General features: G+C 51.5%; 1 protein-coding gene across 1 annotated transcript in view; it reads left to right on the top strand.

Annotated features, from left to right (window-relative positions):
• Nucleotides 1–12,676, top strand: part of ADAMTS16 (ADAM metallopeptidase with thrombospondin type 1 motif 16) — a 161,608-nt gene that overhangs the window by 105,378 nt on the left and 43,554 nt on the right. Inside the window, exon 18 of the mRNA XM_023239735.2 lies at nucleotides 12,105–12,231. Coding sequence (XP_023095503.2) covers nucleotides 12,105–12,231 — 127 coding nt within the window. The remainder of the gene's footprint in view (nucleotides 1–12,104; nucleotides 12,232–12,676) is intronic.

Raw genomic sequence — 12,676 nt, 5'->3', positions numbered from 1 at the left:
GCTGGCGCAGTCCTGGGTGGTGGTCGGTTAGTGGCCTTTGCTGCTTTTTATTAGCCGTCGTGTCCTGGGGTCGAACATTGTACCATCGCAGCCACCGCGGGCATATTTGTCAAGGGGACAAATGCAGGATCTCGACACCGTTTTGATTTATATGTGAGGGCCGTGTTTGGAAAGGGTGGTACGGGGTCACCCGCTGTTACCCAGAGACAGGTGCCCTCCACGCCTCCACGGCCAGAAGCTTCCCCGGGGCTCCTGTCCCCTCCCTCTTGCTTCTGGACACAAAGAAGGAAGCAGTACCCGGATGTGAGTTTCATCGTTCAGAATCCGAGTTGCCCTGTTCCAGGCCTTTACTCGGCGGGCCGTGAAATATAGCTTAGAAAATTGTTCTCCGTGTATGAAGCGTTCTAAAACAGAAAATGTTATGAATCTCTTTCTGCCTCAAACAAAAACCAAAGCAGAGGTTAAAATATCTCCGTGCATATCTTACAGTGGAGGAAAGGACCGTGTGAGGAGGTGACCCGTGGTGCCTAGATGAGCTGTAACATACAGCGTGATGCTTTTGACCAGACCGCCAGAAGTGGAGAGGAGGCCGTGCCTCTTAGAAACCCGCGATCTTACGAGCCACTTAAGCCTTTTACGCCTTGGGGAGCCCATCTATAAAATGAGGATAATGATGTAATCTACCGTCTAGGGTTCCTTTAAGGATTAAATGAGATAATACCTGTCAAGCTCTTAACACCTCGGCCAGCCAACTAAATGTCAGGTCCTATTCTTTTCTGTTAACGTTACGGTCCGCCTCAGAAACGGGACAGTGCCGGTTAGAAAACTCTCAAAGGAAGAGGGAGTTACTTAATGATCTTGCTACCCATGTGGCCCCAGGGCAGGGATGCTGAACACATTCCTCCCTATTTTGCATGATGGTACCATCTTCAAAGTAGTGTGTGTTTCTGGACACACGTGGGGGGGGAGGGGCTGCGTGAGGGCTCACGGAACCTTGGAGAAGTGTGTGCACGGGCGTGTACGCTTATAAGTGCTACAGCTGAGGGGTCAAAGCACCGCTCACCATTTTCCAGCTGTGGTGTGACAAAGGCCAAGGGGCAGGACGTCAAGGCAGCGTAGGGGCAAGTGGTGTGAACGGAGAGCACGAGGTACCGCCCGGAAGCTTCAGTTTGGGTAACAGATGGCTTAGTTTGTTGGATGCAGCATTTTAAGGAAGATGCAGAGAGGCATCCTGTAAATGTCTTCTCATTTCTCAGCCTCCCCGCTGCTGACTCAGGTCGCTGGGCCGGGCTCTGTCGCAGCGCCCAGGATCGGGGAGCAGCACATCACCCTGTGGTCATGGGAAGCCTGGGCCTCCCGACGTGACGCCGCTCGCCCCACGCTAATGCCCAAACTGTCATTGTGTTTGGTACTCCGAAATCTCTTCCGTGTGGGAAGTCTGTCTTCCCTTTGTCCTCCCGGCTGGTATCTTGGCATCTGTCCTTGGCCGTGTCCCATTCTGTGACACCGGCCTTTACCCAAAGAACGCACTGCCCGAGGTCTTGAGTCCGCCAATCATCCGCTTAAGGTGAGCACAAGTCTCTGGTGACGAACCCAAGAAGGCCTTTTGAGAAAACACATAGACGCGGTACACAGACATGGGGCTCTTCTATTTTGCTGAATATGTAGGTCTTGCCGTGTTTCCTGCGGGTGAGGTTACCGATGGGGACACACCGGTGACCTCAGTGGGTTGACACCAGAGGAGCGGGCAGGACTTTGAGAGCGCGCTGGGGGGACGTGCTGAAGGATCTGATAGGCTCCATACAGAAATGAAGGCAAAGAGTCAGGGTCGAGAGAGGAAATGGGACTGTTCTTAGCCAAGCCTGTGAGCACAGACTTTCAGGTCTTTGGGCAGAACAAAAACCTCATCTCCTGTGATTCTCTGTAGGTCTGGCTTAACTGTGAAAAGCAGTTTCTTAGAACATAACCTAAGCCTGGTCCCAAGCAGCCAGGCCATGGGCCCTGTGACGCCTGGCCGCTCCCTAGGGGTTCAGGGGTGCAGTCTGGGCCCAGCCCGGGGGGCAGAGCCCCGGTGCGGGGAGGGGGGCGGACTGGGAGTCTGCCCTCCTCTCTCCCCTCTGCTGGGGCGGGAATTTCCGTGTGTGCGTGGGTGTGTGCACGTGTGCACAAGTACACAGGTGTGTGTTTTATGGGGCCCCTGTCCTGCTTTCTGGTTCGGTTTTCTGTGTCACTGTGTCAGTCAACAATTGTAAGACGGATCAAAGACAAACCAGACAGTCAGCTCTCTGCTTGGCCTGTGTCCTCCCGCCCTCGGGCACCCCTTTTTAGGCTTTCGATGCAGAGCCTTCCAGGGAGGGAGGGAGAGGAGAAGGAGAGGGAGGGAGAAGCAGGGCAGGTGGGGAGACAGGCTGTGGGCTAATAGGAGGTCAGGTGAGGTCGCCTGGGAGGTCAGGGCCCTCCGGCCCCCGCCTCCGGCTTCCCAGTGTCTGTGACGTCAGCAAGACAGATGTCTGTTTTCCGGAAGGCCCAAATTTGTAGATGTTGTGATTAGTTTTCGCTACAAATGTTGCAAACAGACCACCCTCTGACCCAAGGTCATTGCGAGCATTTTCGGGCATCCCATCCCATGTCTTTCCCACGTGCGCCCTCCCTGCGTGCACCCTTCTCCAGACTTTATGGTGACCTCCTCCCAGGTCCACGCTGTTCGTATCCGTCATCTTGCAGAGGCCTTTCCTAGGTATTGAGTGAACAGCCCATTTTTAATGTGGCCGTTCAGAATCTGGAGCCAGTTCACTCAAGCATCGTTGGTGATGCTTGTAACAATGAATGTAAACACACTGTAACAACGAATCCTTCCAGACCCCCCAGATTCTTTAGTGGTTACAAAGTTAGGCTCCATGTTTTGGTGGGTATCCTGAAGGCATAGTTCCTAAAGTCTGAGACGCTTTGATTTGGGCAGAGAACACACACACACACACACACACGCACACGCACACAGAGTCTTTTTTGCTTGTGGGCACCGATATGGAGCAGGGAGGTGATTTCACCCTCGGATCCGGCTGCCTACCAGAGTAAGACGACGGTAGGGGAGATCTTCTGGAAGAGTGTCTGAGGTGCTGTGGGCATTGCGGGGCCCCAGGCCAGCAGCCTCGGCTTCACTGGAGAACTTGTTCAATGCAGATCCTTGGGCCCGCCCCACACCTGCTGGAACCGGAGCCCTAGGGCGCAGAGGGACCGCAGACGACCTCTGCGATGCCCCCGGTGTTCTTGAAGCACACGACAGTTCAGAACCCATGCAGGGAGTCCCTGCTGTTGTGTCTCCGTGAGGGGACTTCTCTCCTAACGTTGTATAGAAAGCCCAGTCGCCAGGCCCCTGCCCGGAGCCCCAGGCAGCCGTCAGAGGCACGGCCGGAACCGCTCACGCTCAGGAGTCGCAGGGGAATCCGCTTCCCTGGGCAGAGCCGGCCCTGAAAGAACAGGGACTTCAGTGAACGCTGCAGTGATCCAGTAAGTGGCAGCAGAAGGTTGCCCACCAGGGACTGTGATGGCCAGAGGTCAGCTTGATGCTCTCTGGGAGGGGAATTAAGACGGGTTAAGTGGATGGTGAGGAGGGGAGGATTACAGGCAAGAACTTTCCTGGACAACGCCCAGAGTCGGGCTGTTAGCATCTCTGCCCACGTGCTTTCCGTGTCCGGAGAGCTGAGTCCCTGCTCCCTCGGTCCCAGACCTCCTGGTCTTTGTGGCTGCACTTCACCTGCCCTCGGAAGCAAGCTGGAAGCCGGGCCCGGGGTGGCAGATGGTGTGATGGGCTCTGTGGTTTCTCTGTGCGTCCCTGTCCCCGTGCAGCTCGGGTCCCCTCCGCAGGGAGGCTGAATGTCAGCCCCGCTTGTCCCCACCAGGCCACGGGTCCCCCTTGCTCAGTCCTGTCTTTGATCCAGAGGACGTGCTCCTCCTTCCAAAGCTGATGCTCCGTCGACAGCCTGCACCTTGTCACCTGCATTCCTCGCCGCCACCAGACAGGCCCTTCCTCTCCTTCTGTGTCTCCCTCCTTCTGGTCCCTAAACGTGCTCAGGCGTCCTCAGCCTTCAGACAACTCCTCCTTCCTTCTCCCACGCCCTCCCTGTCTCTCCTGCCCTCCCTGCGCACCTATTCATGAGGACGACATTCCTTTCCTTCTGTCCCGCCCACCAGCCACCGACTGGCACCCTCCTGCCCCTCACCTTTGACACGGCTTCCAGTCCCGACACCATGGCCCCTCTCTGTGCCCCACAGCCCACGGGACTTCCCTGGCCATCTTCCGTCCCTCTCCGGCCTCCCCCCTACCCCCACAACCACCCCCCAGGGCCTTGGGCCTCCTGCCTCTGCAAACACATTCCTTCCTGACACTTGCTCACCATCCTGCAAACAGCAGATCCCTTTTCCCCCAGGTTCCCTCTTGACTTTCACCACGGGGGCCTTGCTGTCTTCCGCTGCGCAGCTCTGCGCCCCCTGGGTCTGGTCCTGGGAACATCCTGCTGGACGGTCCCCGGGATGGCCCCCACCCCCCCAGGAACAGATTTAGGCCATCTCAGCCGTGGTGCCTATTCCTCCCACGGGCGGCTGTGCCCTATCTCAGCTCAGCCTGGGTCCCTCGCTGTATCTTCCCTGGTTACCCACCAACCTGCGGTCGCCCCCTCTCTCTCTCTGTCTCCATCAGTTCTCTAGATACATAATCATACCTCCTGAAGCTGCTCCCCCGATGTAATGTTCATATCCCGTCTGCTGGTCTAACTGTATGAGCCAGCGTCTCCAAAATCATCTTAACTCCAGGGGTCATGAGTAAAGTTCTTTTTTATTCCATCCCTTAACGGGAAATTTTCCACTGTTTCCCATAATGTTGGCTTCTTGGCTTGAATAGACATACAAACATCTCTATCCATATCTATCTAGAAACATAGATATACACAGAAACTCGTACAAATACACAAAATATTGATGAGAATAGATATTCACCTGCTGCCTATTTTATTAACCTTTTTTTTTCAAAAAAAATTTTTTTTAACGTTTATTTATTTTTGAGACAGAGAGAGACAGAGCATGAACAGGGGAGGGGCAGAGAGAGAGGGAGATACAGAATCAGAATCAGGCTCCAGGCTCTGAGCCGTCAGCCCAGAGCCCGACGCGGGGCTCGAACTCACAGACCGCGAGATCGTGACCTGAGCTGAAGTTGGCCGCTTAACCGACTGAGCCACCCAGGCGCCCCTAACCTTTTTTTTTCAAAATGGAGGGTAAGTTTGTCACGTGCTAAACATTATTACATATATGGGGCAGTTTATGTTTGTTCTCAATCTCTTAAAATTAAGAAATTAAAGGGGCGCCTGGGTGGCTCAGTAGGTTGAGCATCTGAGTTCGGCTCAGGTCACGATCTCACAGTTCATGGGTTCGAGCCCCGCGTCAGGCTCTGGGCTGATGGCTCAGAGCCTGGAGCCTGCTTCGGATTCTGTGTCTCCCTCTCTCTCTGCCCCTCCCCACCCCTCTCTCTTATGTAAATAATAAAAATAAAAAACTGCTTTTCCTAGTATTGAACCATCCTGACATTCCTACTATGAAACAACAGCTGGTGACGTAGCTTCTATTTTTTTCAGTGTGCTACTTGATTCTGTCCTCCCGACTGATTTTCCTTTTTTGCATTAATATCACTAAGTATCACGGGGCTACAATTTTCTTTTGTGTGCTAAAAGGCACTTTTTTAATGTTGGAAACCTTTCTTATTTTTTTATGCTCTGGCATGATTTAGCTGGCATTGACATTCTCTCTTTTACTTTTAGTAGAATCTATTTGAAGCGTCTGAGTCTGTTATATTTTCAGGAATGAGGTCTTCGATACAGTTTTGTACTGTGTATGGTAATTAGACTGCATAGACTATTTCTCTCTTCTGGAGTTAGTTTTGCTCATTAAGAAAACTAGCTTTTTCTGCAATATTGTAAATGCTGTGTTTACAAATTGGACCAAAATGCCCTCATTAAGTTGCCTTCCTTTCTTCTAAGTGTGCATATTTTCTTATTCTCATTTCGTGTCTTGCATATTTGTGCTTGTTCCTTATTTTTTCATTAGGCTGGCATATCAGTGACAGGTGAGCCAGGAAAACAGAAACTTTTCTAGGCATGTTACACAGGAAGGTATTTAATATAAAAGATCGTTTGCTTACAAAATAGCTGGAAAGGGTGGAGGAGTAAAGGTCAGAGAGAAAGACACCATTAGTTCTCACTCTGGCTATTAAAGAATCAGGAGGTTGTGGAACATTCCAGAAATCACCCATGATGATCAGAGCCAAGCCAGCCTCGGCGCAGATGATTCCCAGGGAAGTGCCTGCATGGCTGCAGACCTCATGACTGCCAGGGCCCGTACCTGTGCCTGCTGCTGCCAGGGAGTAGGGACGCAGCCATAACTCTCTTCTGCTTTCTGCATTGGTGGGAATCTAACCCAGAGTCTCACGGACAAGCAAGTACAACCCTCCCCCCAAGTCAGCTCTTGGATTTTCCATTTTCCCTTTTATAACTTGTTTGCCCAAGTATTTTGCATCAAGTATTTTGACATCTGTTCATTTTCTAATACATTTATTTCCATTTCAGTCTAGATCAACTCTTTCCACTTGCTCGGGCTATCCTCTTTTTCTCACATCCTCATTCGACATTACCTTCTTGTGTTTCTGGTCTTGGTTATCGGTGTGAGCATTTAAGGCTATGAATGGTCCTCGGAGTATTACTTTTAGCTGCATCCCGTGAATTCTGCTTTATAGCCTGTTCCTCATTGTTCTTTTCTTAAATGAATTGTTTTGAGCCTATGTCATTCACCCTCCCATTTTGATCTATTTCTATGAACTGCTAAAATGGTCAAGGCAATGGGTTGCATTCCCCCTTTCTTTTCCTAATCATAGACTTTTCTTCCTTATCCGCTTATGTTCTACAGGGTCGTCAATGCAAACGTGCACTCCCCCTCGTAAGGGGCACCTGGAAATGTGTGCAGGCATGATCGCCACGATGTTAGAGAGTGAGCGCTCCTGGCACTTAGTGGGCAGGATCCGGGGTCTTGCCGCGAGTCTTACGATGGGTGCCGCCATGCTTCCCAGCAGATAATGCTGTTGCCCTACAGGCCAGCGGTGCCCCGCTAAGACAAAGGAAAGCCTCCAAAATCACTAGCTAAGAAAATAACTGGCAGAGTTGGAATGTGCACATGCATCAGACTTTCCTTTGGGTTACAGATATACATATATTGAGTGCATTCCTAAATTATTTCAGGAATTCCTAGCTCCAGATTTCCCCCTTACCCAGTTCACAGGTAAGAGCCTTGGGACTTGACAGACATGAGGCCGTCCGGGGTGAAGCCAAACAAATGTGCGCAATAAAAAAGAAAAAGAAGCACTTTAATCAAGTAAACTTCTTTTTCTGTTTCAGAGTAGAACCACATTTCGTATTTGCTTGATCGAGAGCCCATAACTTGCCCGGAACCAACAGTGGCCATTAAGGCCTGATGGTTTGTTGAGACTTGAGCGGAAGCGGGATTTCACATCTTTAATTTCAAAACAGGAAATGAAACTGAAGCTGTTATTTATCGAGCCACACCTCCTAAAAAGTCATAGGAGCTTGGTTCAAGAATAAAACAGTACCCTTTCAAATCGACACATAAATGGAGAGAAAAGATTAGTTTTCCTTCTCTTTTCTTTAGAGCACAAACTCTTAGCAGTTTCAGGAAATTGTACTGTTGCTCAGTGTGGCCTCGTACAAATTGGATCATCATGATAAACGGGCTTAATTTCGGGAGTCCCAAGATTCTTTGCAGAACAGCTTAAACACACTTTTGTTTCTTTTTTCTAATTGTATAGTTTCTTATTCCTTGTTAGCAAGTGGAAAAGCAGGTTCATAAAACATTGACTCACATTTCGTCTCTGCATCCGTATACAGGTGAGTCATCCACACGGTGCCCAGCTCGTCCTAAGTCATGTATAAAGAAGGGAAAACACCTGTACTTTGATGATGTTTTGGCCAAGCATTAGCTCCCCCACTATTAACATGTCTGATCTTAGAAGCTACCGAATGTAATGAAATTGGCCCGTCCTGGCAGCGCGGGGACAGACTGACCCACACACGCTACAGGGATTAGAGAGCCAGGCGGCCCATGCTCTCTGCCCTCCAGAAAGACGCCCCAAGGGATGACACGTACATCCTAACCGAACTTGTCCTTGGACGCACCGTGTGTCTTGCCCACACCCCCGTGCTTTGAGAGCGAGAGGGTCACTGTGACCGTTCGCCAGGACGGATGAGCGCAAGCCTGAGCTAGCCTTGTCTCGACTGTCTTTACTCAGTCTTCTGACACCAAGTGGGTGGCCAAGTCTTTGTTACGAACAACCACCAACTTTCCAGCAGCCAACGGGATGCCTACAGTTCAGTTCTGACACCACCTACCTGGAGTCACTCAGATTCTAGAGGGTTAAGGGCTCAGTCCCAGGAGGCTGTTTCCCCTTCAAACACCAGTCGCAAGTACTGGGTGCCCGGGGTGCCCCCACTGCTGTGTTGCGTGGCTACAAAGTTGGGGCTTCCCATGATCCCTCCTTTCCGGGTTTGTTCATCTGTCCTCATGAGCACTGATTTATTAGAAGGGAAAGGAGTGAAGGACCAGAGGACAGGGTACAGAGGGAGACTTCTCTAAGGGTCTCTCGTGGTGCAGCCTCTGTCCCTGTGGACTTGGGGTGTGCTACCCTCTCAGAATGCCGATGTGCTCACCACCCAGAAGCTCTCTGGGCCCCGTGGTTTAGGGTTTCCGTGGAGATTTTGTAACATAGCCCCGGTTGATTAAATCGCTGGCTCAATCTCCAGCCCCTCTCCCTTCCCTGGAGGGTAGAGGTGGGGCTGAAAGTTCTAATCCTTTATTCCTCCCTGGATCTTTCTGGAGACCAGCCCCATCCTGAGCTCCCCAGGGCCCCAGCTTCCAGTCACTCATTAGCATACAAAAGATACTCTCATAGCTCAGGAGTTCTTAAGGGTTTTAGGAGCCTTGTGCCCGGAGGAGACAAAAAGCCAACACTGACTTCTTACTCTCTCACACCCCTGTAGCCCCAGACCCAAAGGTCTTGGCTTCTGAGTTTGCCTAGAGCGGTGGTTCTCAAAGTGTGGTCCCCGTTCCCAGCAGCAGCAAAACACCTGAGTGTTGGCGAGGAACGTAATCCTCAGTCCCCACCCCAGACCCGCTGAATCAGGAACTCTGGGGTGGGCGCCGCATTCTGTGTGTCACGTCCAAGAGGGTCCTGATGCCCACTCAAGCCCAGGAGCCGCTGACCAAAGGACTCCAGAGGAGCGGGCGTTTGGGTCTGATTTAAGGGGAGAAGAAGTCTGCCAGGTGTGCCGAGGGGATGGCAGTGGAGGACGAATTCCAGGGAGAGAGGAGACAGCCTGTGGACCGGCTTTGTAATCAGAGGAGCAGGGAGGTCACCGCCGAAGGACACAGAGCGACTGGGAGGGCAGGGCTAGGAAGCCTCGAGTTTAAAACAAGAAAAGTAGGCTTCTGATCTGCTAGCAGCATGAGAGTGTGTGTGTTTAAAAGGAAAGGTCCTTGGGATCCGTTTGACATTGGACCTGGAGGAGGAATCCTGGAGGAAGGCGTCGAGTCGGGGGCTACGAGGCTGACCCCACTGACCACACGGGAGACCCCGGGCCCCGGGCAGGTGGAGTTTCAGGAAGCCTGCTTTGCAAGGATGGGTCTGTGTTTGTGTATTTGTTCAACAGCCTGGTCCGTGTGTCCAGCAGGCAGCCAGGGGACCTTAGCCAGAGCTGACAGGGGGCACGACCCTCCCCTGGGAACACTCACAGGGAAACAGAAGTGGATCCTGGGCAAAGCCTGCTTTTCCCTCCTGAGGGGATGGACACACCCCTGCAAGGTCTTGAGAAGGCATGCCAGTGTCTGTGTGTCTGTGTCTGGGCCATGTGTGACACAGTGACAGGACACACGGCCGCCTGTCACTGTCTCAAGGACGCTGTGGGACAGCGTGGGACACACTTCCTTCTGAGGTGGAGTCCAATGCCAAGTTCGCGTTTTGGAGCGCTGCGTCTGTAATCTGCAGGTGCCCGTGATGGGGTCAGGTGTTGGGTTCGGAGCCATGGCCAAGGTATAATTCTTGAGACATCTTCAGTACCAACAGTTGTTTTTATTAAAGTACAGGGACAGGACGTGTGGGCAGAAACAGCTGGCTTAGATGTGTGAGGAGCGACTGATATATAAGATTTTCTATCGGGGCGCCTGGGTGGCTCAGTTGGTTGAGCGTCTGACTTTGGCTCGGGTCAGGATCTCATGGTCCGTGAGTTCACACCCTGAGTCGGTTCTGTGCTGACAGCTCGGAGCCTGGAGCCTGCTTTGGATTCTGTGTGTCCCTCTCTGCCCCTCCTCTGCTCGCTCGCTCTCTATCTCTCTCTCTCTCTCCCTCTCTCAAATATAAATAGACATTTTAAAAAATAGGAAGAAATAATTGCAAAATTTACATCAGGGAGCACCAAATAGAAACTACACAGCTTGATTAGAAATATGATTGTGAAAAGTTAGCAGAGAACTGAAAACTTTTATAAAACTGCATGGGTCCTGTGAAACCACCACCTGTGGTCTTACAGCAGCACCTTCCGGGCTGGCCCCAGGAAGTGGGTAGTTTGGGGCTCAGACACACGAGCTTGCGTGGTGGTTCCGTTAGACCCAGGGACTCCTCTCCTCCCCTGGCTACTGAAGAAAACCAGTTCCCCAGAGAGTGTACCTTTCTGCATTGAAGACATTGACTTGTCTCATTCCTTCTTTCAAAGCGAAGCCAAAATGTCAAGTGTGTATTTTAGAGACGTTTAGTTTTCCTTGAGTAAAGAAGAACTCGTCTTCCCACGGCCCCTAGCGTGAGCGATGGCTGTGCCTGTGTCCGTGACCTGCTGTTTCCTCCCTGACACCACTCCTTTGGTCTTTTCCTTGCCTGGCGGGGGGATCAAGTTGGGTACAGGAGGGCGCTCTGAGTTGTGCCGGGGCGGCGGACCAGGGGGCCAGAGGGGCCACATCATTTCTAGAACTTAATAGATTGCATTGCGTTAATTTTTCATCAGTACTAGTGTGGTGCTTTCTCTTTATTTTTCTCTCCGTTGGATGAACTCTTTAATATCCTCCTTCAAAATGGGTCTCTAGTTAGAGTTCTCTTCGTGTGGCGGTAAAATAGACTCACGGAAAATTCATGTGACCATTGTTGAGCGCACATCTCCGTGGCGTTAAGTACGTTCACACTGCCGTCCAGACATCACGTCTGTCCGTGTCCATATCTTTTTCATCTTCCCAAACAGACAACGTGCCCGTTAAACGCTGACCCTCCGTTTTCTTCTCTACCCAACATTCTTCTTGTTGGCAAACCAACGTTCTGAGTTTGACTCTCCTAGGTGCATCATGTAAAGAATAGCACTTTTTTGGTAAATTTAATGCATTGAAATATTGGACAAATTTGGGCATGTCTTCAAAGCCATAATCAGCCCTGGGGATGTAAGTGGGGGGCTGAGAATTAAACGAGCTTTCGTTTCAGTCATTTCCATTAACTCATTCGATATAACACATTAGTCAGGATTGTGAAAACGTCTCTAGTCAGCTTACCACCATGGCAATATTTAACTCTGAGTTCTCTGGCGATAAACAGCTTTGTGTGTTTTGTCTACGTTTCTGGTTTCTTACCGATTGCTTCTCGGGTGGAAACACAAGCCAGGCATACTGTGTTTCTTTGGAGAAGTGGGCGGTGTTCCCAACTCTGGACACAACAGAAGAGAACTGGTATGTTTCATCCAATGTCTGTTGGCACCAATTACACGACCCATGTCGCCTTTAACGATGTTCAGAGCTAGGAGGGAAATCTGCACGGCTTGGAACTGACGGAATTTACTAATAAAAATGACAAAGACGGGTCAGGAAAGTCCTAGTAGGTCAGTAGTTGGCTAATTGGTTATGAACTTAAAGACATGCCCATATGGTAGACGCTTTTTCAAAAGAGCTTTCATTAGCTCTTTGTCTGTGTTTTACCACGGGGCACATGTCTGAGTCTTTGTTCTGCGCTGCGCTGTTTCCCGCAGGACACATGACCACCAGAGAAGGCTGCTACAGAGACCTGAGGTTTCCAGTGAATACGTCTCTCTGCAATCCCCACACCCGACCCGTCACAGGGGTGGTCTCCTGCAAAGTGTCCGCCTGTCCTCCCAGGTAAGAACGGCTGTGGTCGCCCAGACAGGTCTCGCAGGTTTGCGAATATACTTGGCGAGCCTCTGGCGCGCCTGCGTCTAGAGAATGGAAGTGCCACGTGCTGCCACGGCATCTGGGACGGCGAAGAGGCAAAAGCACCCAGACCTTCCTGAACGGGTATGTTTGGCGGGAAGTGGTCCCGAGGCTCTTGGGAATGGAAGCGGGAGTTCTCGCGACAGCATCCCATTGGCTTGACTTTTACCGCAATCACTGCGGGCCGGCAGGAGCGATCGTGTACCGTGGCGACAGCAGCGTTTTCCCTCTCCGCCTCTGGGCCTTTTGCTCTGGTCTGCTTTGCCCTACCGTGTGAAACGTGTCGGAGGGACCCGTTCACGGGCCGGCCAGGTGGTGCGGGGCAGTGTGGATGGCTGCAGGGCGCACGTGTACACGCGTGTGTTTGCACAGA

Source organism: Felis catus, chromosome A1 (genome assembly GCF_018350175.1).
Source record: "Felis catus isolate Fca126 chromosome A1, F.catus_Fca126_mat1.0, whole genome shotgun sequence".
NCBI lineage: Eukaryota > Metazoa > Chordata > Mammalia > Carnivora > Felidae > Felis > Felis catus.
The sequence above is the reverse complement of the archived record's forward strand: the minus strand, read 5'-3'. Positions and strand labels throughout refer to the sequence as shown.